A 25,737-nucleotide genomic window follows, 5' to 3' on the forward strand; every position below is an offset into this window, starting at 1 on the left:
TCTCAGCTGCAAACTCTTTGGGGTTAGATGCAAATGCTGCTGTCAGGGTTCCCTCCCCATTCTGAACTCTGGGGTGCAGATGTGGGGACCCGCATGAAAGACCCCCTAAGCTTATTTCTACCAGCTTAGGTTAAAAACTTCCCCAAGGCACAAGTTCTTCCTTGTCCTTGGACGGTATTGCTGCCACCACCAAGTGGGTTAGACAGAGATTCAGGAGAAGGACCACTTGGAGTTCCTGTTTCCCCAAAATATCCCCCAAAGCCCCTTCACTCCCTTTCCTGGGGAGGCTTGAGAATAATATACCAACCAAATAGGTAAACAAGGTGAGCACAGACCAGACCCTTGGGGTTTTTAGGACAGTAAAAAAGTTCTTAAAAGCAGAACTTTATTATAAAGAAAAAAGTAAAAGAAGCACCTCTGTAAAATCAGGATGGAAGGTAATTTTACAGGGTAATAAGATATAAAACACAGAGGATTCCCCTCTCTGAAAAACTTTAAGGTTACAAAAAACAGGAATAAACCTCCCTCTTGGCATAGGGAAAATTCACAAGCTAAAACAAAAGATAATCTGACGCATTTCCTTGCTTTACTTAGTTTTTGTAATCGTAGATGCTTATTTCAGATAGAGTTTTAGGAGAGGGTTTTTTCTGTCTGGTCCTACTCTCTGACCCAAGAGAGCACAAACAAACCCCCCCGATATGAAAGGATCTTCTTCTGTTATTGGTCCTTTTGGTCAGGTGCCAACCAGGTTATTTGAGCTTCTTAACCCCTTACAGGTAAAGGAGGGATTTTATGCTACCCTTAGCTTTATGTTTTATGACAGCTGCTTTTACAAGAAGCTGGAGGAGAAGAACAACCTCCATCATAACCTTTAGCCCAGTGGTTAGAGTTCTCACCTGGGATGTGGGAAATGCCCCAGCTCAATTTTCTCTTCCATCAGAGATGGGATTTGAACAGGGAGTTGTAATCTCTGAAGGGAATGCCCTATCCATTGGGTTATGGGATAATCTGATGTAAGGCTCTGCCGGTCACTTCTGTTGAAGTTGTTCCACTGTTGGTAAATAACTTTAAAAAAAAAAGTCATTGGAGCAGGGAGCTGGATTCTGGATCTCCCAGGTGAGTGCTCTAACTACAAAGCTACAGAGTCATCCTCATGCTTGCTGTCTTTCTCTTTGGCCCAAAGAGTTTTTCATTATTTTATGCATAGTGAAACAGTTTCAACAGGAGAGATTGAGGGAGCACTACATCAGAATATCCCATAGCCCGGTGGTTAGGACATTCACCTGAGAGGTGGGAGATGAATGTTCAAATCTCTTCTTCCTCTCAGGAGGATGGGGGACTTGAACTGGGGGGGTCTCATTCATCCTAGGTAAGTACTCTAACCACTGGGTTAAAACTTAATTCGGGGTTGGTCCCCCCGGCGGCATTTAGTGAAAGTTGGTGGTTTTTTGGTTTTGTTTTTTCTGTAAGGTTCTGCTAGTACTGGGGTTTTGGTGTGGTAATGGCAGCTGACCAGCCTGGCAATGGGTGAACGTTGTACTTTTCCTACACATGTTTATACATTTTTTTTTTTTTTTTATTTAATCAAGAAAGTTTATTTCTGTCACTACTTCACATCATACAATGTATATTCAAAATAATAAAGGTAAACACATGAGCAGGGACAATTAGTATGCAAAGATTATCCGTCAATATAGTTATCTATAGCAGTTCGTACTTCAATCACTTCTTTACATCAATCTACACAGACTTAGATTAAATCTCAGGTAAAACTTCCTTACTGTAAGAACAGTAGGACAATGGAACAGACTCCTGAAGGAAGTTGTAGAAGCTTCTTCACTGGAGTTTTTCAAAAGGAGGCTGGATAGCCATCTGTCTTGGGTGGTTTAGACAAAAAATCCTGCATTTTGGTAGGGGGTTAGAGTAGATGACCCTTATGGTCCCTTCTAACCCTATGGTTCTGTACTGTGAATAATATCCCTCTCCCATTTATATGTGGTCATGTCATTCATAAGTACATCACATTGGCACTAAAATTCCACACCTCTCCCCAAACACCCTACCTGCCCCCATACTCTCCCTCCCCAGCACATTCATAAAGGTACAGTAACTCCTCGCTTAACATTGTAGTTATGTTCCTGAAAAATGGGACTTTAAGTGAAACAATGGTAAGCGAATCCAATTTCCCCATAAGAATTAATGTAAAGGGGGGGGGGGTAGGTTCCAGGGAAATTTTTTTCACCAGACAAAAGACTATATTATATATATGTATACACAGTATAAGTTTTAAAGAAACAATTTAATACTGTACATAGCAGTGATGGTGATTGTGAAGCTTGGTTGAGGTGGTGGAGTAAGAGGATGGGATATTTCCAAGGGAATGCCTTACTGCTAAATGCTGAACTAGCATTCGGCTGAGCTCTCAAGGGTTAACACGTTGTTAATGTAGCCTCACACTCTACAAGGCAGCACAAATAGAGGGAGGGAGACAGCATGGCAGACAGAGACACACACCCTGTGTGTGTGTGTGAGAGAGAGAGAGAGATGCGCATTGCCCCTTTAAGTATGCTGGCCTCACTTTAAGTACACTACTTTTTTAGATCAGGAAGTTGAGACAGCAGCTGCTGTCTGCAAGCTTCCTCCATCCTGAGCCCTGTCATGTCCCCTGCTCTAGGGAGATAGGGTCAGCAGGAGCAGGGGGAGGGACACACCCTGATATTAGCCCCCCTCTTCCCCATTGTGCAACAAGCAGGAGGCTCCTGGGAGCAGCTCCAAGGTAGAGGGCAGGAGCAGCACATGGTAGTGGCGGGAGGGACCGCTGAACTGCTGGCAACTGATAGCCTGCTGGGCAGCTGCTGCACAAGGAACTTGGGGGAGTGGGGGGCTGCCGGTCCACCCTGGTTCCAAGCCCCCACCAGGTAGCTGCAACGGGCTGCTCTTTCTGCAAGCTGTGGACGAAGCAGGCAGTTGCCAAACAATGTTATAAGGGAGCACTGTGCAACTTTAAACGAGCATGTTCACTAATTGAGCAGCAACGAAACGATGTTAACCGGGACAACTTTAAGTGAGGAGTAACTGTACTATTCCCTCTCTTCCATTGGGCCAGACAAGTCCACAGTGTGGGAACACAAAGCATCTCTGATCTCTGTTGCCTGGATGCATCCAGCTCCAGCTGTGGTAGGTGCACTTTCTGGCTGAATGTACTGATTCACTGAATGTACCGATCTCACTGTCATAGGTCCGTTCAGAGGGAAATGGCTTGCGTCTGGCTTCACAAAGATTGTGAAGTGCACAGCAAGCCACAGTAATTCGGACAGCATCAATGACACTGGCATCCAAGTGGTTCTGTAAAAGTCTCCAATGGGATTCAATCTCCCAAAAGCACATTCAACAACCATTCTTCACCTGCTGAGTGTGTAATTAAATCCTCTTTTGCCAGGGCCTCTGAAATCAGGGTATGGATTCATACTCCTAGTAAAAAGGAGGTTTGCAGGGTCCCCCAGAATAACAGAGGGCACAGTAACTCCATTTATGACAATGTCACTTGGTAGAAATAGTGTCTTAGCCTGTCCATGAGTGTAGACTTGTGATCAGCGGAAAACGTGGGCATCATGATCTTTTCCAGTGCAACTCACATTGACGTTCATAAATTGTCCTCTGTGGTCCACAAGAACCTACATAACGATGGAGTTGTACCCTTTGCAGCTTTCTGTCTTGTACCATTTTTACGGCTTTGTTCATCTTTAATCTTTTAGTTCTGTATCTATCCAACACATCCTCGGTCTTCCTTTTTTTCTAGTTCCTTGCATTCTGGTATGTATCTCCATGAATGATCTCCTTTCTGGGTCCTTCTTGGACACATGTCCAGACCACTGCCATCTTCTTTCTTGAACCTTCTGTAACAGAGTTATTTGTTGCCCAAGCCATTTTCTTATCACTTCATTTTTTATTTTCTACAGCCTTGAATCAATTGTTGTTCCCCTCAGCCAGGTTGTATCTGCAGTCAGTATATTTTGTTTATCTGCTTTCTGACTCATTCAGCAGTTTTGGCACAACAGTTGTCTCATATATGCTTCACGTTTCTTGAAATGTCTTCAGCCTTTCAGATCTTCCAGAATTTTCCAAATGCAGTAGTGGCTAGTCCAACTTTTCTTTATATGTCATCTTGACAGTTCCCATTGTTCGATACCAGTCATACACATTTTCCCATTTGTTCTAGTTCTTGGTCTTCAACTTTGATCTTTACGTCTTCCTCTTTGTCTTCCAGTTGCCATAATTTTTGTATTCTCTGTGCTGATCTTCAGTCCAAATTTTCTGCCTTTTGCCTACCTTGTGAGTTATTCTCTGTACATCCTTGTAGATGTATACACCTGCTCTGTAGCGTCCCATCCTTGTCTTGGGCAGCTTAGCAGTATCTGTCCTTTGTTTTTCTTTTCCCTAGGGCTCTTTATCATATGACCAAGACTAGAGTCATGTAATACACCCATTCTTGGAGCTAGGTCATTAGTATGTAATAAGTAAAACAGTCTCTTCCCAATCTCTCAGTGGGTCACAGTTTCTCTTTTCTGTGGTCTGGGCGCTTTACTGTTTCAACTCTTGACTTCCTCCTCCCAGCTTCCTACTGGACAAACTTAGATTCTCTCAGTCTCCCACCTGGCAAACAGTCTCTCCCCTCCCCCCATCACCTTTGGTTTGTCCTCCATTGTACACAGCCAAACAAACCTCAGCCTCCCTGGCTACTTTCCCAGCTTTTTTCCCTATAGAGTAATGAGGTTTCTCAGGACCCTTTTCCTGGGGTTGCAGCCTTTCTGACTTTTCAGGTGGGTCCATAAAGGCGTACCAACCTGTTTCTCTTAGGAGCCCAGACCCAACTCAGCCAGCTCTCCAACTTGTCCTTGTTGTCTCCAGCAGCATTCCCCTGCTCCTGACTCCTGGCCCTCACTGCTCTCTCTGAGTTTTCAACACTACTTATCTTTTCTTTTTGATTTCCTCCCCATAGCTGGGTTTAAAGTTGTTTATAATTAAATACCTCTTTTTAGGAGGCACTCAGTCCCTTACAAAGCCCAGGCATAGGCAGCTGGTGAAAATATTCTTTGGGAGGTGGACGAGAGAGCAGGCCCTGCCTTGCACTCACCCTAAAGTGGTGGCTCCTGTCTTGGGGGACTGAGACCAATCACCTCAGTATCTCCCCCTTCTTCTGAGACTCTCCTCCCTCTTGCCTTCTCAATCACCCCAGGATCCACCTCCTTCCCCCAGAACTCTTGCCCCCTTCCAGCAAACCTTCATGGAAGCGTGGCTCAAAAGCCAGCTCTTCCTAGTGACAATGAGGAATCTAGTTCCACCTGTTGGGAATTCAGTGTGTAGGTGGGGACCTCCCCCTGCAGTGTCCCACTCTGTCACCTTCCTTGCCCTGGAGCCACCAGATATGGAGCTTCACTTGCTGAACTGGGCAGGCAGTGGGGTAGCTCAGAAAATAGATATGCGGGGGGATGACACCTCTCTAGCCCTAGCCACCCATTACCTATGAGCCCAGATTCCCTCCTTTTAATCAATCAGGTAATTAGTCCAGGTGTATTGACCCCAGATCCCTCTTAAGGGGCCAGTCAGCCTGTGACAATCCTCCTTGGTCAATACTTTGAGGTCAACGTTGTCTAAAAGTCTGAAGTTGTGCACTGTCCTCCCACATAATATGACTACTCCTGTTGCATCTCTCAGTGCAACAGCCATTGTTGCTTTCAGTATCAAGTTGAAAAAATCTGGTGGTAGCATGCATCCTTGTCTCATTCCTATAGTTGTCCTGAACCATTCCATTATCTTGTCTGCTCTCACTGCACTCCTTGACTTGCCATAAATGTTTTCCATCAGCTTGATCAATTTCTCAGGAATGCAATACATTTTCAGAACTTAACTTACTATAACCCTGTCTGCCAAATGGTCTTGGAAGCCGGTTTGAAGTCTATAAAGTTGTTGTAGCAGCTTTGGTTGTGTTCTATGTACTCCTTCGATATCTGTCTTATCACAAATAGCTGATGTATTGTATTTTGTATTGGTTCTAAATCCAGCCTGTTCCTCTGCAAGCACCACTTCTGTGTATCTCTTCATTTGCTTCTACAATGTCTTGGTGAATGCTTTTCCTGGAACTATCAATAAGATGATTCCTCTCTGGTTCTTGGACTCACTTATCTCCCTTCTTTATAGATTGATACTATTATTGCTTTCCCCTATTAGCTCAGCACATGCTCTTCTTTGCAAATCTTGTTGAATAACTTTTTGCATAGTCTTTCCTCTGTGTTTCTCTCTTGCTTGCAGCAGCTCTATAGTTATGTTGTCATTTTCCAGCACCTTTTTTCTTTTTCAGTGTTTCTATTGAGATCTTTACTACTTTTTTCTAAGAATTCTGGTATCTGCTCTTCCTCATTTGTACTGGAAAGCTTCTCTAAGTCCATTTTATATACTGTGTTCTGCACATTTTACAGCTCTTCCAAAATATTCTTTTCAGTGTTTATTCTTCACTTGTTCATCCTCAGTTATTTACCTGAGCTTTTCTTTCACTGCCATCTTCAACTTGTATGTCTGACTCAGTTCTCTTATTTTTCTGTTTGTGTATTCTTCACAGTTTGCTTATCCAGTTGTTTCTGTTTCTCCCCGCTTTCTGTTTTATCTCTCTGGTCAACCTCTTATGTTAGTGTCTTCCTTTTCACTTTACTTCAGCTTCCTACACTTGTCACTCAACTTCAGCATTTCATCCGTTATCTACTTTACTTTCTTTGTTTTGGCCCAATGCGCATTCAGCTGCTCTGGTAATCCCATTTTTTACACTGTTCCATGTCTCTTCAGCATTCATTTTTTCTTTCACCAGAGATGTGATGTTTTTCTGCGTGGCTTTTTTTTTTTTTTGTATTTTTTGATTGTCTAGCTCTTTCAATTTGTCCTTGTCATAAATCTTAGTTTTTGGCACTCTTTAGGTGGTTCTCAGTCTTGACTTCATTGATGCCAACACTAATTTATGACCTGATACTGGCCACAAATGATCTGCATGATATCTATCTGTGATTCACAAATATAAAGTCTGTCATCTTTGTTTGCTCATCAGGTTATATCCAATCCATTTCCTCTGCGGCTTTCTTTGTTGAAGTAGCCTGTTTGTTACGACCAGGTTGTTGATTTGGCAGAAATTTAGTGGCTTTTCTTCCTGTTTGTTTTCTTCACTGAGTCCAAATCTGTCTATTGCAGGAGCCCAGGAATTCCAGTCCAGTCCTACTTTTGCATTAAAACCTCCCATCTTTATTACATTTTTTTGCCTTCATTGTATGAGGCGATATCATGTGAAATGCGTTAAGAGCCTGGCTTGCCTTCTACTTTAGCACCAGTGCAACTTTGTCCTGGTGTGCACTGTCAGTTCATCATGATAAAACTGTCCTTTGCCTTCTTGTTTTGCATAGACCAGTGATTTCCCACTTGTATCTTTTCAATTCGTCAACCATTACTGCAAGTGCTCCAGCATGGTATAATCTTATATACATGTTATATACATGTCTTATCCTTCAAGTTCATCACATAATTCTCTGTTCTGTGTGGGGTTGTGTTTGTTCTGATTGCATTCTTTTCACGCACCCCCACCTCGGTTTCTGAGTGATGAACGCGTTGGCCCTTGTTTGTCTGGACGAAGAGCAAGCTGGCATGCTTTTGTTTCTCCTTCCATTCTTCGTTTAGTTTCTGTCGTCCAATATTTGTCAAGTATTCGACCATGACTTCTTGGCTTTCTGGTTGATCAGTGTATCATAATCTGTTTTGCAACACTGCTGTTAGCTATCCACTAGCTTGGTACAGCACTTTCTGTTTTTGTTATACTTTTGGAAGTTGTTTTGCTGGCTTCACTGTTAGAGACTTTTGTGCATTTAGTGGGCCAGGTACGCCCTTTCACTAGTGTTTGTCACTATTTAGTTACCCTCAGTAGGTTTAGCATTCAAGCCAAGGCAAGGTCCCAAGGTGTGGCCTTGTCACACGCAGCTACCTAGACCACTGGTGAGAGTTGAGTGAGTTGCCAGGACCAGGTGCAAGCAAACCATCCCTGCGGGTGTGGCTGTCTGCTATGTAGAGATTTAATTCTTTTTATTTCAACGTTATCTTAATAAAATTAAGCAGTACAGAGTTCAAGCATAGAAGTTTCTGGTTATCAGGGAATACGGTGCAGATTATCAGAGGTGCGAAATTCGGTTAGGAGCTGGTGGCATAAGGAAAACATAATCTGCAATCTCCCCGATTGGGGGTAAAAGTTCGACCGGTCAAAGTACAGACATTGAGATATGGGGGTATGTTGTCCATATAATGGCGATGTTCAGGTGTGGAGTATAATGAGCGGATACGATGATGGGGATGGATCTACCCTCATTTGGTGGGATTTAATGTTCAGTGAGTTTATGGTTCCAGTTCATACAGTCTAATGGAAAAAGCCTCTCAGTCCCTTTCCCATGGTGGATGCACGATGTCGTACCAGCTCCCACCTCCTGGTAATGTTGGTGGCTGGTGATGTGTTCGATGTAGATGTCCCTTGACTATCGGATGGTGTCCGAGACCATGAGGCGCCGCATGAGCCATGCGTCGCTTTGACCGATCCCACAGGTCTGCAGCACACGCTCGTTGCAGGGGTCCCAAGCGCCCAGGGCTCCGACAGTCAGGGCATCCATCTGCACCTCGTAGCCCTTTGCTCTCAGGGTGTTGGCCAGGGGGCGTATTTTTCCAGCTTCCGAGCTCGGGCTTCTCAGAAGGCCGGGGTCCTGTTCTCGAAGGGGACCATGATGTCGACGAGGATGATCTTTTTCTGGGCCTCGTCGGTGACTACCGCGTCGGGTTGCAACGGGCTGTCAGTGCTGGGGATGGCGCAGTTCACGGCGTCCTCTCTCAGGTGCAGTGCGATGGCTTTCACTAGGCAGTTTGAACTCACCCCATATACACCAACTCTGACTAATTAAACAGAAAATAATTTAATTTTAAACAGAGGATTTCATTTAGATATCTAATGAAAACATCATGTCCAAAGTAAAGTTGTGTTTTTTTTTTTTGTTTTGTTATGCAAGGCCAGAAAGGCTAGGAATGTAGCTTTGACTTAGTGCTGGCTCCTCAGACTTGTGGCACCTGTGGGTTACCTGTTATATATGGATTAGTTAATTTAGTGCTAAGAGTTGTGCAAGCTCTTGCGGCTGTACTGAGATGTATAAATCTATACTTTTAGGGAGGTAACTTAAGTTTTACTCTTGTCCTATTTTTAATTGATTGCTTAGTTTTGACAGACGATTCTTCTAGTTCCTTTGATGTTGCAGCAGTTAGTTCCGCTCCCTCAGGAGTACTCTAAAGAATTTTTGGTTTTTATGCCAGATGATTCGTATTCAGAGTGGAATGACTATGAAAGCTGCATGGCCAGAGACAATTTATTATAGTTGAAACAACTTGAATTAATAGATGCCAGCAATAATAGGATTGAGATTGCTTGTTTATGAACAGAGTATTTTAGTGAGCAAACACCAGCTGTGCGTGAGTAAGGATGGCATAAATCCAGTTGGGAGACTGTATGTTTATCCTGTCACTATGAGGCAAACTCTCTAGTCAGCCGCCTTTAGAATCCCCTTTTCTTCCCAAGAAGATTTACATTCCGAAGTAAAGAGTGAAACCATTTATTATGGTGTGAGGGGCAGAGGAGCCAGGGGTAAAACAGTACGGAACAAATTAGTGTGCAAGTTTAAACAAATGGCTTCTGCTTAGAGTAGTTTGGTTATGTAATGGGTAAGTATTTGGTTTTACATATTCTAACCTGCTCCTTGTAAAGGGAGTTTGTCAAGTAGATTGGGATCAAAATTTGTTTGTCTTTAAATTTGTCATTTTTAGGGAATAGACTTGGGTTTCCATAGCAAACCATTTGGTTGCAAAGAAATATAAAAGCATTTTTAATATAAGCACTTTCAATATTTTGTTGTGTTGTTAAAGAAGCAGCCAACCAGCATAAGGAGCTCCAGTTAACATATGCATCTTCAACAACAACTGTTTTATTATCTTCATTATCACACAGTGAAATGATAAACATAAACACATTGCCTCATAATGCAGGATAAATGCAGAAAAGTGAATGATTAGCTAAATGGAGAAGGACAGCAAACACAGTTGGAGGAAAAGTGTATTCAAGCTATTAAGACAGTATTGTAAACAATGTAGAATGGAAAAATGAAAAGGGAAGAATTTTTAAATACGAAACTTATATATTATGCATAAATTTAGTGTGATTAGAGCTAATTCTTGTGAGTTTTGCTTTGTTTCAAAGCTTGTGTATTCTTTGGTTAAAGAAAAATAGGTGTTTGAGAAAATAGAAATGGTTCATAATCCACCTCTTGGGTTGTGTTTTTTTTTTTTTTTTTTTTTAATCCTTGCAGTGAAGTTAGTCCTGGGTAGAGCTGGGTGAATGATATATTTACAAAAGAATACTTTATTCAAAAAAATGTCATTACTTTTGTATATATTTGCTAATATTCATATTGTTTGCTCAGTTCTATAAAATGGGCAAATAATTAGAGAAATAAGGACACTGGTAAATTTATTTGAAAACTATCCCAAAATGCATTGAATATGTCAGAGGTAGGCAAATAGTCTTGTGATATCAGTGTCTTACAGTGGAAATGAATGTGTTATCACTTGTCTCTCTCAGAATCCAGTAACTTTCTACTAGGTTCCTCAGAGATGTTTTGTATTTAAATAAATACAGGTATCTGAAATAACTTGTGTGTGTGTGTGTGTGTGAATCCTACTATGGCTCTTATCCTGCAGTCTGTTGCTGAGGTCCTGTCCATGTTGCTGGTTAAACATTCATTAAAATAATTTGATGTGTACTTGTCTCAGGATGCCATTATTGATTTTCCATGCTTGAGAGTCCTCCTCTAAGAGCCAGGCCACAAACTTACTGTACTTTCTAGGGTATGGGACCTTGTACCCACATTTTTTTTATAACAGAATGGAGATTAAATTCTATTTCCTCTTCTACTGAAAGCATATGTCAAATTTCCTCACATCCATTAAAAATGAATTAGGTATGGGAAGATATAAGAGTTTTTTTTTTTTTTTAAATTTTTGAGCGTGTAAAATTAGAACTGCAGTGTAAAGCGGTTCAGTCAGTTCATGATATCTTGAGGTAGCACTCCCAATAAGACAAGAGATCCTGAAGTATTTGGGTTTTGCATATCAATAATGTACAAAATACTTTGTAAATGTTTCTAATCTATAAGTGTCTGTTTTTGGTAGTCCTTATATGAGAAGCACTTCAGAATATGGGTGAAGGAAGAGTCTCATGTGAAATTCAAGAGAAACTGTTTTTTCTTGATATTATCAAAATCAGCTGTTGGAATGTTTAGCAAATAACATGAGCTGAGAGGCTGAATGTTTATAATGTGAAGAAAAGTTTATGCCTCATTTCTACCATCCTTTCTCTCAGCGTCTGCAGCACTGCAAACCACAAGGCCTTGCTCTTTATACATTGATGGTGTGGTGTTTTTTTTTTTTTTTTGCTTATAGAGTAAGGAGCTTTTTAATTGCTATTGGTGTTAATAATACTAGTATCCTTCTGTAAATTTAGAAGAAACTGTGTACATTGATTGGGAGATACTATTTATAGTTTATCAAGAGGTTTTGGCAGTGTTGAGAAGGGTAAGGAAATTACAGGTCTCATGTGGGTCAGCTCCTATTGCAGTTCCTGCTGACCCATAAGTGAGAAACTGAGTTAGTTTTCTAATCGATATGTGTTTTTATTAGGGCTGTTGATTAATTGTATATAACTCACGTAATTAACTCAAAAAAAGTAATTGTGATTAATCGCAGTTTTAATCGTGTCATTAAACAGTAGAATACCAATTGAAGTATATTAAATATTTTGGATGTTTTTGTACATTTTCCAATATATTGATTTCAATTAAAACACAGAATACTTTGCACTTTAGAAAGATAAACAAAAGAAACTATTTTTCAATTCCTCATACAAGTACTGTAGTGCAAGCTCTTTATCGTGAAAGTGCACCTTACAAATTAAATTTGTTTGTTACATAACTGCACTCAAAAACAAAACAATGCAAAACTTTAGAGCCTACAAATCCACTCAGTCCTACTTCTAGTTCAGCCAATCACTGATACAAACAAGTTTGTTTACATTTGCAGGAGATAATGCTGCCCGCTTCTTATTTACAATGTCACCTGAAAGTGAGAACAGGTGTTCACATGGGACTTCTGCAGCCAGCATTGCAAGGTATTTACATGCCAGATATGCTAAACAGTCATATGTCCCTTCATGCTTCTGCCACCATTCCAGAGGACATGCTTTCATGCTGATGATGTTCGTTAAAAAAATAATGCGTTAATTAAATTTGTGACTGAACTCATTGGGGGAGAATTGTATGTCTCCGGCTTTATTTTACCTGCATTCTGCCATATATTTCATGTTATAGTAGTCTCGGATGATGATTCAGCACAGGTTGTTCATTCTGAAAACACTTTCGCTGCAGATTTGACAAAACACAAAGAAGGTACCAATGTGAGATTTCTAAAGATAGTTACAGCACTCTTCCCAAGGTTTAAGAATCTGAAGTGCCTTCCAAAATCGGAGAGGAATGAGGTCTGGAGCATGCTTTTTGAAGTCTTAAAAGAGCAACGCTCTGAACTACAGAACCTGAACCAGCAAAAAAGAAAATCAGCCTTCTGCTGGTGACATCTGACTGAGATGATGAAAATGAACATGCATCGGTCTAAACTGCTTGGATTGTTATTGAGCAGAACCTGTCATCAGCATGGACGCATGTCCTCTGGAATGGTGGTTGAAGCATAACGGGACATAAGAATCTTTAGCGCATCTGGCATGTAAATATTTTGTGATGCTGGCTACAACAGTGCTATGAGAATACCTGTTCTCACTTTCAGGTGATGTAAATAAGAAGCCGGTAGCATTATCTCCTGCAAACGTAAACAAACTTGTTCGAGTGACTGGCTGAACAAGAAATAGAACTGAGTGGTCTTGTAGGCTCTACAGTTTTACATTGTTTTATTTTTGAATGCAGTTTTTTTTGTACATAATTCTACATTTGTAAATTCAACTTTCATGATAAAGAGATTGCACTACAGTACTTGTATTAGGTGAATTGAAAAGTACTGTTTTTTTTTACAGTGCAAATATTTGTAATAAAAATAAATCAAAGTGAGCACTGTACACTTTATATTCTGTTATAATTGAAATAATATATTTGAAAATGTAGAAAACATCCAAAAATATTTAAATAAATGGTATTCTATTATAGTGCGATTAATCTCGATTAATGTTTTTAATGGCTTGACAACTTTAGTTTTAATTATATTAGGACATTTAAATATTTATACCATTCCAAGAGACGTGTAGGTAAAAGTAGTAAAGGAGTTTATTCGAGTTCCTTAAATTATCTCTTATTTTTAAATACAGATTTCATATACCTGCATTACATTCTGATCTGTATCTGAAATAGCCTGGATGAATAGCTCTAATACAGCAATGTGATATAAGGATCGTATCCTGGTGTACCCTTAAGTTGTCTTCTCTCGGCCCTGTGGGGATTTAGAGCATTGTGAAAATGTTGGAAGAGATGCTTCAGCCTGCGCCAATCTTAGAAGATTCCTTGGTAGCAGCAGTAAGCTTCTGCCAGTGTAATTAAAATAGAATAAAGGATTGATATTAGTACACAAGGGGTACTTGGCTGACTAAAATGAAAGGTTGGAGGAAAAAATAAAAGCTCACTTACTGAGGCCAACCTTTCCTGTGCAAGCTGCTGCCTTGGCGAGATCTGAGCCCTCTCGGCATATGGGATTGAATGGCTTGGCGAAGAATAACCTACATGACGATGTCTACAGTGATGTTCTGCCAATGTTTTAGCAGAGGGTTCCCAAGAGACCTTTTTCTATGAGCGTGTGACAAACCTCACATACCAGAGGTTTTTGTGCTTGCAGAAAAGAGAGGTTAAGCAACTAGAGAATCTATTGTTGTTTCTTTTTCTTCTGTTATTACAAAAACACTTCATTTTAACCGTAACCCTGGAAAGCAGCAAAATTGCTTGGCAAGCAAATTAATTTTTGGAGGAAATGTATTAAGCTAGCACTGTATATTTTGTATAACGATTAGATTTGTAATATGAAAGTGTTTGATTGGGGTATGAAGACCATGATGTACGAAGGTATTGCCCCCAGAATACTTATTTATTTTATACATCTAGGTCTTAGTGTAATCTGTTGCACTCTATAGGCACAATATTTGCTGCTCATGAGTATTTTTAATCCCAGGAAGAAATCATCTCTGGTGGGGATGGTTTGGCAGTATACCGAGGGAGCATGAACTCAGTCAGTGGCAGTGAAATTATCTTAAACCTTCACTTCCCTCAGTCTGATGTCAAAATTGTAGCAAGGAGTTCCCAGAACTCATTCCATTACCTCTCTGGATGTTCATGGGATTTGTTGCAAAAAACCCACAAAAAGCAGTGAAGGGAAGAATAATGTCAATCAGTTTTAAAACAGTAGGTAGGTTCTGCTGGAAATATTTACTTTGATTTCAGAAGTAATTAGAATGGCACATCCCTAAAATGATGTTTTGATGGGTTTGATTAGCTGCTGACATGGATAAAAGGACTGAGTCAGGAATCTTTATAATCTTTTAAAATATGCATTTTGTCAAAGAACAAAGCAGCACAAAAACTGTTGTTGGTGCCTTTGAAATCGGAAATAAAAATGGGGCTTTCTGATCTTTTAAATTGCAGCTTTCATACATTAGGCATGAAACAGTATAATGTGTCAGAGTAATGACAGTATTTTTTTTAATAGCTTTCACAGGATGTTATAAATTATAAAGTAAAAAGAAAAAAACAAAAAAAACCCACCCCACTAAATGAGGTCTGAAACTTTCATCTCTGTGATTACGTTTACTTTCCCGTTTGCCAGTGTGCGGATAAAAAAAAACATATTCAAGAACAGAGAACAGAATGTTACGTAGCCACATTCTAGTTTGAGTTTATGGTGACAGTTGATTGAGTTACTTTTTATTTAAAGATCACAACCATGATTTATAGCAATAAGTTTTCACTTCTCATCACAATTACTTCTTAGTGCACTATGTTTATATGCTGCAAAGATGAAACCTTTTAAATTAAGTATTATTGCTCTCTTTCTGAATTCTGTTATAACAATATACATCTCTAATGCTCTTGACTGATAACCTAGTAATAAAATAGTGTTAAATAAACCGACAAGCTTACCACTCAGTTGCACACATTTTTATGAATTAAATCCTGCCTATTCAAAACTTGAAAAATTTAGAATATGTACTTTATAATTCAGAATAATTAAACTGAATATTTATAGTTTTGATTAAAGTACATTTCTTTCATAATTTTTTTTAACATATCTGACTTGGAAAACTTGATTAACGAAAGCTATTTTGTGATATTATAAAATACATATTAACCTGAATGATGTTATGGATATCATTTCACATTTGGATATGTTGTTCAAGGTCAGAGACACTTTTGTATTAAGTTCTAAGATATTTAGTAGAAGCCTCTCTACACTCAAAGCCACAAATATGATGATTATTTTCAAGAGCTCAGCTGTCACACCCTACTTCTCATCACAGATGTGACAGGAGAATGCTATGGTGTTGAGGTCCCATATTATTAAGACTTCATTCAAAATAAATACCGAAGTATGTTTTTTGGTGCATGGCCATTAACGGCCTGTTTCAAAGTGAACTGGAGTCCCCTGAAAAGGTCCCATAGGCTTTAAAACAGGCCCAAATTTTGTTTGCTTACTGAGGTCCTGAGTCTGTAAGGTGTTCAATGCCATCAACTTTCATTGAAGTTGAAGGTGCTCAAGAACTTATGAGACTGGTTCCTTACTTGATAGTTCGTAAGATGCTGTAACCTGCAGTGCATCTTGGCTGTCGGTGCTAATAACGCATCTTTTGCTAAAATTAAAATTTACGTAACCATTCTTGAAATGACTTTTGTTGTAAGCCTGGAAACAGAAGTTAGAAATTTTGTATGTAAAGTTCCTTGTCTAAATAATTTCCTCTCTACACATTTGAATAATCTGATATTTTTATTTCTCTTGTCAATGGCAGCAATTCAAAAATGAAAACATTTTAGGCATCTTTTTGTAATAAATATGGATCAAGTATAACAGCTTCAGTTGGCTTCATCAGTCTGAATTTTCTTTTAACTGTTTTGGAAATCTGAAGACAAGGATTCTGGTTCCATAAATATATTTCGTTTTATTCATTTTCACCTTTTATTATTTCATTTTATTTCTTTGTCCACTACCAGTTAGTTAAAATAGAAAACGTCAAATTTAAGTATAATGAGGCAGAATATATTTTGCCAGACTGTGACACTTCTGTGTATATGTGTGTGTGTACAGAGGAGGAAGTTTGTGGTGTGGTTTTCCATAAATAATCTACATCAAACACCATGAATAAGGAATATTTCATTGTGTGAGTGAGGATGCTGGTTATTGAGAAAGTAGTTCTTGCAATTGAATCCAATGGCTCAAATCCTAGAGGGACAATGTTGTTGTACTTCATGCATAATACTTTTTACTTCAAATGTAACTTAGAAAGGGAGAGAACAGTGTTAAATTAAGGATGAAATAAAGATCACACATTTATTTCTGAAACCAGCTTTGAAACTTTGCTCAACTGATAATTTTTCTTGAAGCAGAAAAGAGTGTTGACCTTTACAATTTTTTTGGTCCTACAGACAAAAGCAGTTGGTTTGCTTGATGCAGATGTATATGGCCCTTCGATTCCAAAGATGATGAATTTGAAAGGAAATCCAGAATTATCACCAAGTAAGTGTAAATTTACATAACTTTTTTGTTAAATATCTCATGGAGTTTCTGAAGAAAATAGATTTCTTCAAGTTATGAGAGTTATTTTAACAAGGCTTATTTGCTTTAATATTTTTTCTATGTTGCTGGTCAAGCCTCATTCAGTACTTCCTAAAAATCTGCCGTATTTTAAGTATGAGGTTGAATTCTAATATAAGAATAAAGACGTGGTGTATTTGCTTTCTATGATTGTTTCAATTTTTCCAAATGAACTTGTTTTCAAAACTAACACTTTGAAATATATCTGGAGAAGAGGAGAAGGGCGATTATGATGGTTAAAGATGTTTGATATAATGTATTTGGCTGTCCTTTCCCTTAATGCTTTGGGGCCAGATTGTCCAGTACACCACAGTGATTTTTGGCAGGAGATTTGTGCTGGAGAGTTTCCCCTGGGTAGGGGAAATCTCCATCAGTGTAAAAATGGGAGAGGAAGTTTTTTGCTGCCTCTTGCATTAGAAGAGAGAAGGGATGTGTTTGGGAGAGGGAAGGGTGAGGGAGAATGGAAGGGGAAGAAAGGGATGGGGAGAGAAGAGGGCTTGGAGAGGCCAAGGCTATGCTGTGTCTAATGTAGACTAGGGTCAGACACCTGAGAATCCAAGAGCCACAATCATTTCCTTGTAAGTCTCTCCTCTACAAAGTGCCTAGGCAGAGCTCAGGTACAGTAGAGAATCTCTTTCTACCCAAATTACGAAAACAGAATGTATTTAATGATTTGTTGTATCCGTCATGACAATAACTGAGCCCATTTACAAAAATTAAAAATATTTGGCCACAAATAAAACCATCCTCCTCACTACAATACTCTCTACCCAGTGATGATCAAGTATTGTCATTCAGCTGACAAATGGACAATACTGTCATGGGCTGCAACTTTACCAAGAATCATTGGCAGCCACAACGTTTCTGGACAGGAGTTCACTGCTAAGTAAAAGGCAGTGTCACACCTTCTAGCTTTTTATCTATAGCATTATCTTTGTGTGGTTAATATGATATCTTATTAAATGTCCTTTTTTTAGAATGCAAAGTCAAGCACTCAAAAGTTAGGAAATATGCTAAATTTAAGTTTTCCTGTTCAAACTTACTTTGCCCCCTTGAGCTTCCAGCATGTGTATAGAATATGATCATAAAATTGAATGCTGTATCATAATGAATATATACGTGGGGGGGCAAATTTAGGACTGTGCAGGCAATTGTAAATTTGGCATTTCCTAATTTTATGCTTGAGTTTGAAACCTAAATAATAAACTTTTATGGATTTTTTTGTTTGTTTATAATTTCCTAGTTTTTTTTTAAAGGAGCCCCCCCACCCCCTCCAATTCTGTTTATATACAACTGTAATAACCCCAAGCAGCACAAGCAAAGTTTAATCCCTGAATTTTCAGCACTGGCTTCTATTGCATGAGCTACAAGACTTGACTATTTTCAGAGTAACAGCCGTGTTAGTCTGTATTCGCAAAAAGAAAAGGAGGACTTGTGGCACCTTAGAGACTAACCAATTTATTAGAGCATAAGCTTTCGTGAGCTACAGCTCACTTCCTCAGATGCATATCGTGGAAACTGCAGCAGGCTTTATATATACACAGAGAATATGAAACAATACCTATTCCCACCCCACTGTCCTGCTGGTAATAGCTTATCTAAAGTGATTTCCAGCACAAATCCAGGTTTTCTCACCCTCCACCCCCCCACACAAATTCACTCTCCTGCTGGTGATAGCCCATCCAAAGTGACAACTCTTTACACAATGTGCATGACAATCAAGCTGGGCTATTTCCTGCATAAATCCAGGTTCTCACATCCCCCCCACCCCCATACACACACAAACTCACTCTCCTGCTGGTAATAGCTCATCCAAACTGACCACTCTTCAAGTTAAAATCCAAGTTAAACCAGAACATCTGGGGGGGGGGGGGGGTAGGAAAAAACAAGAGGAAACAGGCTACCTTGCATAATGACTTAGCCACTCCAAGTCTCTATTTAAGCCTAAATTAATAGTATCCAATTTGTAAATGAATTCCAATTCAGCAGTTTCTCGCTGGAGTCTGGATTTGAAGTTTTTTTGTTTTAAGATAGCGACCTTCATGTCTGTGATCGCGTGACCAGAGAGATTGAAGTGTTCTCCGACTGGTTTATGAATGTTATAATTCTTGACATCTGATTTGTGTCCATTTATTCTTTTACGTAGAGACTGTCCAGTTTGACCAATGTACATGGCAGAGGGGCATTGCTGGCACATGATGGCATATATCACATTGGTGGATGTGCAGGTGAACGAGCCTCTGATAGTGTGGCTGATGTTATTAGGCCCTGTGATGGTGTCCCCTGAATAGATATGTGGGCACAGTTGGCAACGGGCTTTGTTGCAAGGATAAGTTCCTGGGTTAGTGGTTCTGTTGTGTGGTATGTGGTTGTTGGTGAGTATTTGCTTCAGGTTGCGGGGCTGTCTGTAGGCAAGGACTGGCCTGTCTCCCAAGATTTGTGAGAGTGTTGGGTCATCCTTTAGGATAGGTTGTAGATCCTTAATAATGCGTTGGAGGGGTTTTAGTTGGGGGCTGAAGGTGACGGCTAGTGGCGTTCTGTTATTTTCTTTGTTAGGCCTGTCCTGTAGTAGGTAACTTCTGGGAACTCTTCTGGCTCTATCAATCTGTTTCTTTACTTCTGCAGGTGGGTATTGTAGTTGTAAGAAAGCTTGACAGAGATCTTGTAGGTGTTTGTCTCTGTCTGAGGGGTTGGAGCAAATGCGGTTGTATCGCAGAGCTTGGCTGTAGACGATGGATCGTGTGGTGTGGTCAGGGTGAAAGCTGGAGGCATGCAGGTAGGAATAGCGGTCAGTAGGTTTCCGGTATAGGGTGGTGTTTATGTGACCATTGTTTATTAGCACTGTAGTGTCCAGGAAGTGGATCTCTTGTGTGGACTGGACCAGGCTGAGGTTGGTGGTGGGATGGAAATTGTTGAAATCATGGTGGAATTCCTCAAGGGCTTCTTTTCCATGGGTCCAGATGATGAAGATGTCATCAATATAGCGCAAGTAGAGTAGGGGCTTTAGGGGACGAGAGCTGAGGAAGCATTGTTCTAAATCAGCCATAAAAATGTTGGCATACTGTGGGGCCATGCGGGTACCCATAGATCAGCGGCACTGCTATGGGTACCCGCATGGCCCCACAGTATGCCAACATTTTTATGGCTGATTTAGAACAATGCTTCCTCAGCTCTCGTCCCCTAAAGCCCCTACTCTACTTGCGCTATATTGATGACATCTTCATCATCTGGACCCATGGAAAAGAAGCCCTTGAGGAATTCCACCATGATTTCAACAATTTCCATCCCACCACCAACCTCAGCCTGGTCCAGTCCACACAAGAGATCCACTTCCTGGACACTACAGTGCTAATAAACAATGGTCACATAAACACCACCCTATACCGGAAACCTACTGACCGCTATTCCTACCTGCATGCCTCCAGCTTTCACCCTGACCACACCACACGATCCATCGTCTACAGCCAAGCTCTGCGATACAACCGCATTTGCTCCAACCCCTCAGACAGAGACAAACACCTACAAGATCTCTGTCAAGCTTTCTTACAACTACAATACCCACCTGCAGAAGTAAAGAAACAGATTGATAGAGCCAGAAGAGTTCCCAGAAGTTACCTACTACAGGACAGGCCTAACAAAGAAAATAACAGAACGCCACTAGCCGTCACCTTCAGCCCCCAACTAAAACCCCTCCAACGCATTATTAAGGATCTACAACCTATCCTAAAGGATGACCCAACACTCTCACAAATCTTGGGAGACAGGCCAGTCCTTGCCTACAGACAGCCCCGCAACCTGAAGCAAATACTCACCAACAACCACATACCACACAACAGAACCACTAACCCAGGAACTTATCCTTGCAACAAAGCCCGTTGCCAACTGTGCCCACATATCTATTCAGGGGACACCATCACAGGGCCTAATAACATCAGCCACACTATCAGAGGCTCGTTCACCTGCACATCCACCAATGTGATATATGCCATCATGTGCCAGCAATGCCCCTCTGCCATGTACATTGGTCAAACTGGACAGTCTCTACGTAAAAGAATAAATGGACACAAATCAGATGTCAAGAATTATAACATTCATAAACCAGTCGGAGAACACTTCAATCTCTCTGGTCACGCGATCACAGACATGAAGGTCGCTATCTTAAAACAAAAAAACTTCAAATCCAGACTCCAGCGAGAAACTGCTGAATTGGAATTCATTTACAAATTGGATACTATTAATTTAGGCTTAAATAGAGACTTGGAGTGGCTAAGTCATTATGCAAGGTAGCCTGTTTCCTCTTGTTTTTTCCTACCCCCCCCCCCCCCAGATGTTCTGGTTTAACTTGGATTTTAACTTGAAGAGTGGTCAGTTTGGATGAGCTATTACCAGCAGGAGAGTGAGTTTGTGTGTGTATGGGGGTGGGGGGGATGTGAGAACCTGGATTTATGCAGGAAATAGCCCAGCTTGATTGTCATGCACATTGTGTAAAGAGTTGTCACTTTGGATGGGCTATCACCAGCAGGAGAGTGAATTTGTGTGGGGGGGTGGAGGGTGAGAAAACCTGGATTTGTGCTGGAAATCACTTTAGATAAGCTATTACCAGCAGGACAGTGGGGTGGGAATAGGTATTGTTTCATATTCTCTGTGTATATATAAAGCCTGCTGCAGTTTCCACGATATGCATCTGAGGAAGTGAGCTGTAGCTCACGAAAGCTTATGCTCTAATAAATTGGTTAGTCTCTAAGGTGCCACAAGTCCTCCTTTTCTTTTTGCGAAGACTTGACTATGTTAGCTGTCAACATGAAAAGGCTGTTATCCTAGAAGTGGGGAATGGGCTATTGGTGTCAATTGTTGGGTCCATGAGGATTCTGGCTCCTGCAGAGCCCCTAGCAGGGAGGTTAGGATGCTAAGGTCATGTACTGGTTCCAGAAGATTTACAGGGAGAGCTTGATCTGGCTTTCTCCCCATCTCCTGTAATGTGACATACTCCTGGGGGAGTTGTGCGCCACTGTGCAATGCAGAATTTTGCAGAAATGTGTGCGCGGAATTTCCTTTCCTCCACAGAAATGGGCTGCAGTGCTGCTGGCTGTCATTAGGGTTCGCTGGACCTGACAGAGCCTAGCTCACACATAGAAGATGCTGTTGGGGGGAGGGAGCTAGAGGATTGCCGGCAGCTGCAGTTCCCCACACACCCTGAGGGAAGGAGACAGCAGCGTGCAGGAATCGCCACACAATCCCGAGACATAGCGTCAGGCTGTTTCTCCCTCTGCATTCTTGAGTTCTGGGAGGGGAAGCGGGGGGCTTGTGGGGCCACGGCTGGGCTCTGGGGTGTGTACGGGGGGGTATCTGGGCTGGGAGGGTAGGGGTGTCGTTGTCTGGGTTCGGGGGACCCTGTGGCTGGATTCTTGAGGGGGACGGATTATGGGCGTCCGGTCCCCTGGTTGGGCTTGGGGAGGGGAAGGGGCAGAGAAACAGGAACTGGGTTGTCATAGGGGGTTTCTTTAACTCTCTACTCCTGTGTGTGTCTGTATTGTTACAGACATACTTGCTGACAGATACTTTGAAATAAATTACCAAAATAATTGAAACTGGCATAATTATGTAGAGTTGTTTTGACAAATACAGTTTGCAGAATTTTAAAATATTGTGCACAGAATTTTTACTTTTTTGGTGCAGAATGCCTGCAGGAGTAAATGTGGAGTTTGCTTCTGCTCACGTGGGATGTTGGGGCCTTGTGTTGAGTCCAGCTCTCATCCCCTTTTCCCACACCACTTCAGCTGCTCCATGCATTCCCAGTTCTGTGTGTATTGCTGTAACCGTGAACAACTCAATGTACTTAGCTTAACAAAGAGAAGGTTAAGGGGTGACTTGATTACAGTCTATAAGTGCATACGTGGGAAACAAATATTTAATAATGGATTCTTCAGTCCCAGCAGAGAAAGTTGTAACACGATCCAGTGGCTGGAAGTTGAAGCTAGACAAATTCAGACTGGAAATAAGGCATACATTTATAACAGTGAGAGTAATTAACCATTGGGACAACTCCATCACTGACTATTTTAAAATCAAGATAGGATGTTTTTCCAAAAGATATGTTTTAGGACTTCTTTTGGGGAAGTTCTATTGCCTGTGTCACGGAGGAGGTTGGATTAGTTGTTCACAATGGTTCCTTTTGGCCTTAGAGTATATGAACAGCATGGTAATTTTCTTGGTTAAGTCTAAAACTTTAAAGTTTGATTTTATATGGAATACTTGAAACCATTCTAAAATAGCATTGTTTCTACCTTCAGTTGAGTAAAAACAAGAAGAATGAACATTAAAGGCGTCCACTATTTACTTTATAGGCAACAACTCCCAGGATCAGTTTGATGTTTTAAGGATGATGTGGTAGCCAAAGTTGGGAATTGCTGTCTGCTTTTGATTTAACTCTCAATTTTAATGTCTTTTTCTTTTAAAGATTTCCTTAGATGACTTTGTTGTGATTTAATAAGGTTGGTAGCTCCAAAATTTTACCCACTCTCTTTGGTGTTAGCTGTTTTTTAGTTAGCTGTGTAGTGCAATGCACTCTTAGGTCCTGGCTGAGCAAAGCACTTAACCATGTGCTGAATTCATCCCTATTCAGTAAAGAACTTAATTAGGCACGTAAATTCCATAGAAGCCACTGGGTTTGAAGCCTGTGCTTAGTTTTTTGCCTGCTGAATTGGGGCCACATGGCTCAGCACCCTTCAACATTGAACCCATATGGACTGATCCTGTGAGGTACAGATTACCCATTGATTTCAATTTTGTCACCCAACCACACATTTCAGCAGGATTGAGGGTTCTGAGCACCTGGTAGGATAAAGCTATCTAGCAGTTACTGTATATTTCCAGTTTTCAAAATGCTTTAGGGTCCCTGGAGATAAGAGATGCTCCATAAATGTAAGATGATATGTTTTTTTTTTCTTAAATTACTATGCAAAATCTTGGTAAATGGAAAAGTCTGCAAGTGTTTAATAAGGATATTATGCAGAATCCCAGGAAAAGATAGATGTGTAAATGTTAATTTGAAATACACCCTTGAATTCTAGATATTGGATAATCTCCCATCTGTGTGGAATGGTTATGAAAACTAGCTGTTGCACATGCACAGATGCTACTTTATAACATAAATAACATGACTATTTACTTGCTGCTTCACATCCTTCAAACTAATTCATCCAAAAACTCAATTAACATTCTGGACGAGTGAACTGCAAAATTTCATTTTTAAAAATCCATCGCTTTCACTAGTTGGCAGAGAGCAAAAATGACTGAAATTCCCAAAATGGCATTTTGGGTTTATTTTTTGCCATGAACATGATAGTCATAATACTTATAAATCACTTTTTTTTTTTTTAAAAAAAAGAGGAGAAAAAAAAAGGGGGGGGTATACAATTTATTATGAAGATACTGACAGATCTTTTAGTCCAGTAGAACTATTAATTGCTTCTATCGTACTTCAGAACTTTATTGCTACTTAGTGATGCCCAAAACTATGTATTTGTATATAAAGCAATACATTCTAAAGAGTAGCAAAAGACTGCAGCTACTTCTTAAAAGCTGAAGGGTGACTCAATGGTCCCTTCAAGCCTTGGAATCTATGTGACATCTACTCTGACTTGCTATATAACACAGACCATAGAACTTCCCCAAAGTAATTCCTAGTGCATTTTTTAAAAACACATCCAAAATTGATTGAAAAAGTGTCAGTGACGGAGAATCCACCACAACCTTTGGGAAGTTGTTCCAATGATTAATTATTCTCGCGGTTAAAATTTTGCACCTTATTTCTGGTCTGAATTTTACTAGCTTAAACTTCCAGCTATTGGATTGTGTTGTACCTTTTCCTGCTAGATCGAAGAGCCCATTATTAAATATTTGTTTCCCCACGTAGATACTTATAGACCAGCGATGTCCAAACTGACTGACCTTCTGAGCCGCATACGACAATCTTGAAAAGTTTGAGAACTGGGGCGCACCTGCCAGGGCTTGGGGCTTCAGCCCCGCTCCTGCTGAAGCCCTGAGCCCTGGCAGGTGCACCCCATGGGACTGGAGCCCCGAGACCCCCGTTCCCTGCTGGGCAGAAGCCAGAGGCAATACATGGGGTGGGGGTCTTTGACAGGGCTTGCTGGCCCTGATTGGTTACATGGTGCAGCAGGGCCCCTTCCATGGCAGCTGCTGGAGCCAGCAATCTGGGACCTGTGGCTGTGGGGAGAGGCAGCAGCAAACAGTTAAGAGCTGCAGGGAGAGCAACTGCTTTTGCTGCTGCCTTTTTCTGTGGAGCTAAAGCTTTGGTCCCTCCCTGCAGGTCCCAGCTGTTTGCCACTGCCTCTCCACATGGAGTAACACTTGGGAGCTGCAGGGAGAGGCCGTTGAAGGTAAGGGGGGGGCAGGGCTGGGTGTGAACCTTTAAATTGTGCCCCCCCCCCCACTCAGCAGATATCAGTTGTCTCTGGCAGAAGCCCCTGCAGAGTTGAAGCCTTGAGCTTCTTTCCCCTCAGGCTGGTAAGTGGAAAATGGTGGAGGGGAGGGGGGAGAGGAGAGGAGCTCCATGAGCCCCACTTCAACTGTAAAATAGCCACATGCAGCTTGTGAGCCATGGTTTGGCCACCCTTGTTATATAGACTGTAAACAAGTTACTCCTTAGCCGTGGCCCACATGCATAGAAGATATGGGTTGGAAGTAGACCACAGGAGGTCATCTAGTCCAACCCCCTGCTCAAAGCAGGACCAATCACCAACTAAATCATCCCAGCCA

The 25,737-nt window shown here is 40.9% G+C and overlaps 1 protein-coding gene across 5 annotated transcripts in view; it reads left to right on the forward strand.

Moving 5' to 3' along the window:
* NUBPL (NUBP iron-sulfur cluster assembly factor, mitochondrial) overlaps window positions 1-25,737 on the forward strand; it is a 156,981-nt gene that overhangs the window by 9,175 nt on the left and 122,069 nt on the right. For 4 of the 5 annotated variants that reach the window (XM_084632402.1, XM_084632403.1, XM_084632404.1 and 1 more), the window contains one exon: window positions 16,791-16,881. In XM_084632402.1, coding sequence (XP_084488528.1) covers window positions 16,791-16,881 — 91 coding nt within the window. Of the gene's footprint in view, window positions 1-16,790; window positions 16,882-25,292; window positions 25,359-25,737 lie in introns of those variants that run through there. The other variant, XM_084632406.1, reaches the window with a different exon arrangement.

The sequence above is a fragment of the Lepidochelys olivacea genome (assembly GCF_965140295.1).
Source record: "Lepidochelys olivacea isolate rLepOli2 genome assembly, chromosome: 6".
NCBI classification, from domain to species: Eukaryota; Metazoa; Chordata; order Testudines; family Cheloniidae; genus Lepidochelys; species Lepidochelys olivacea.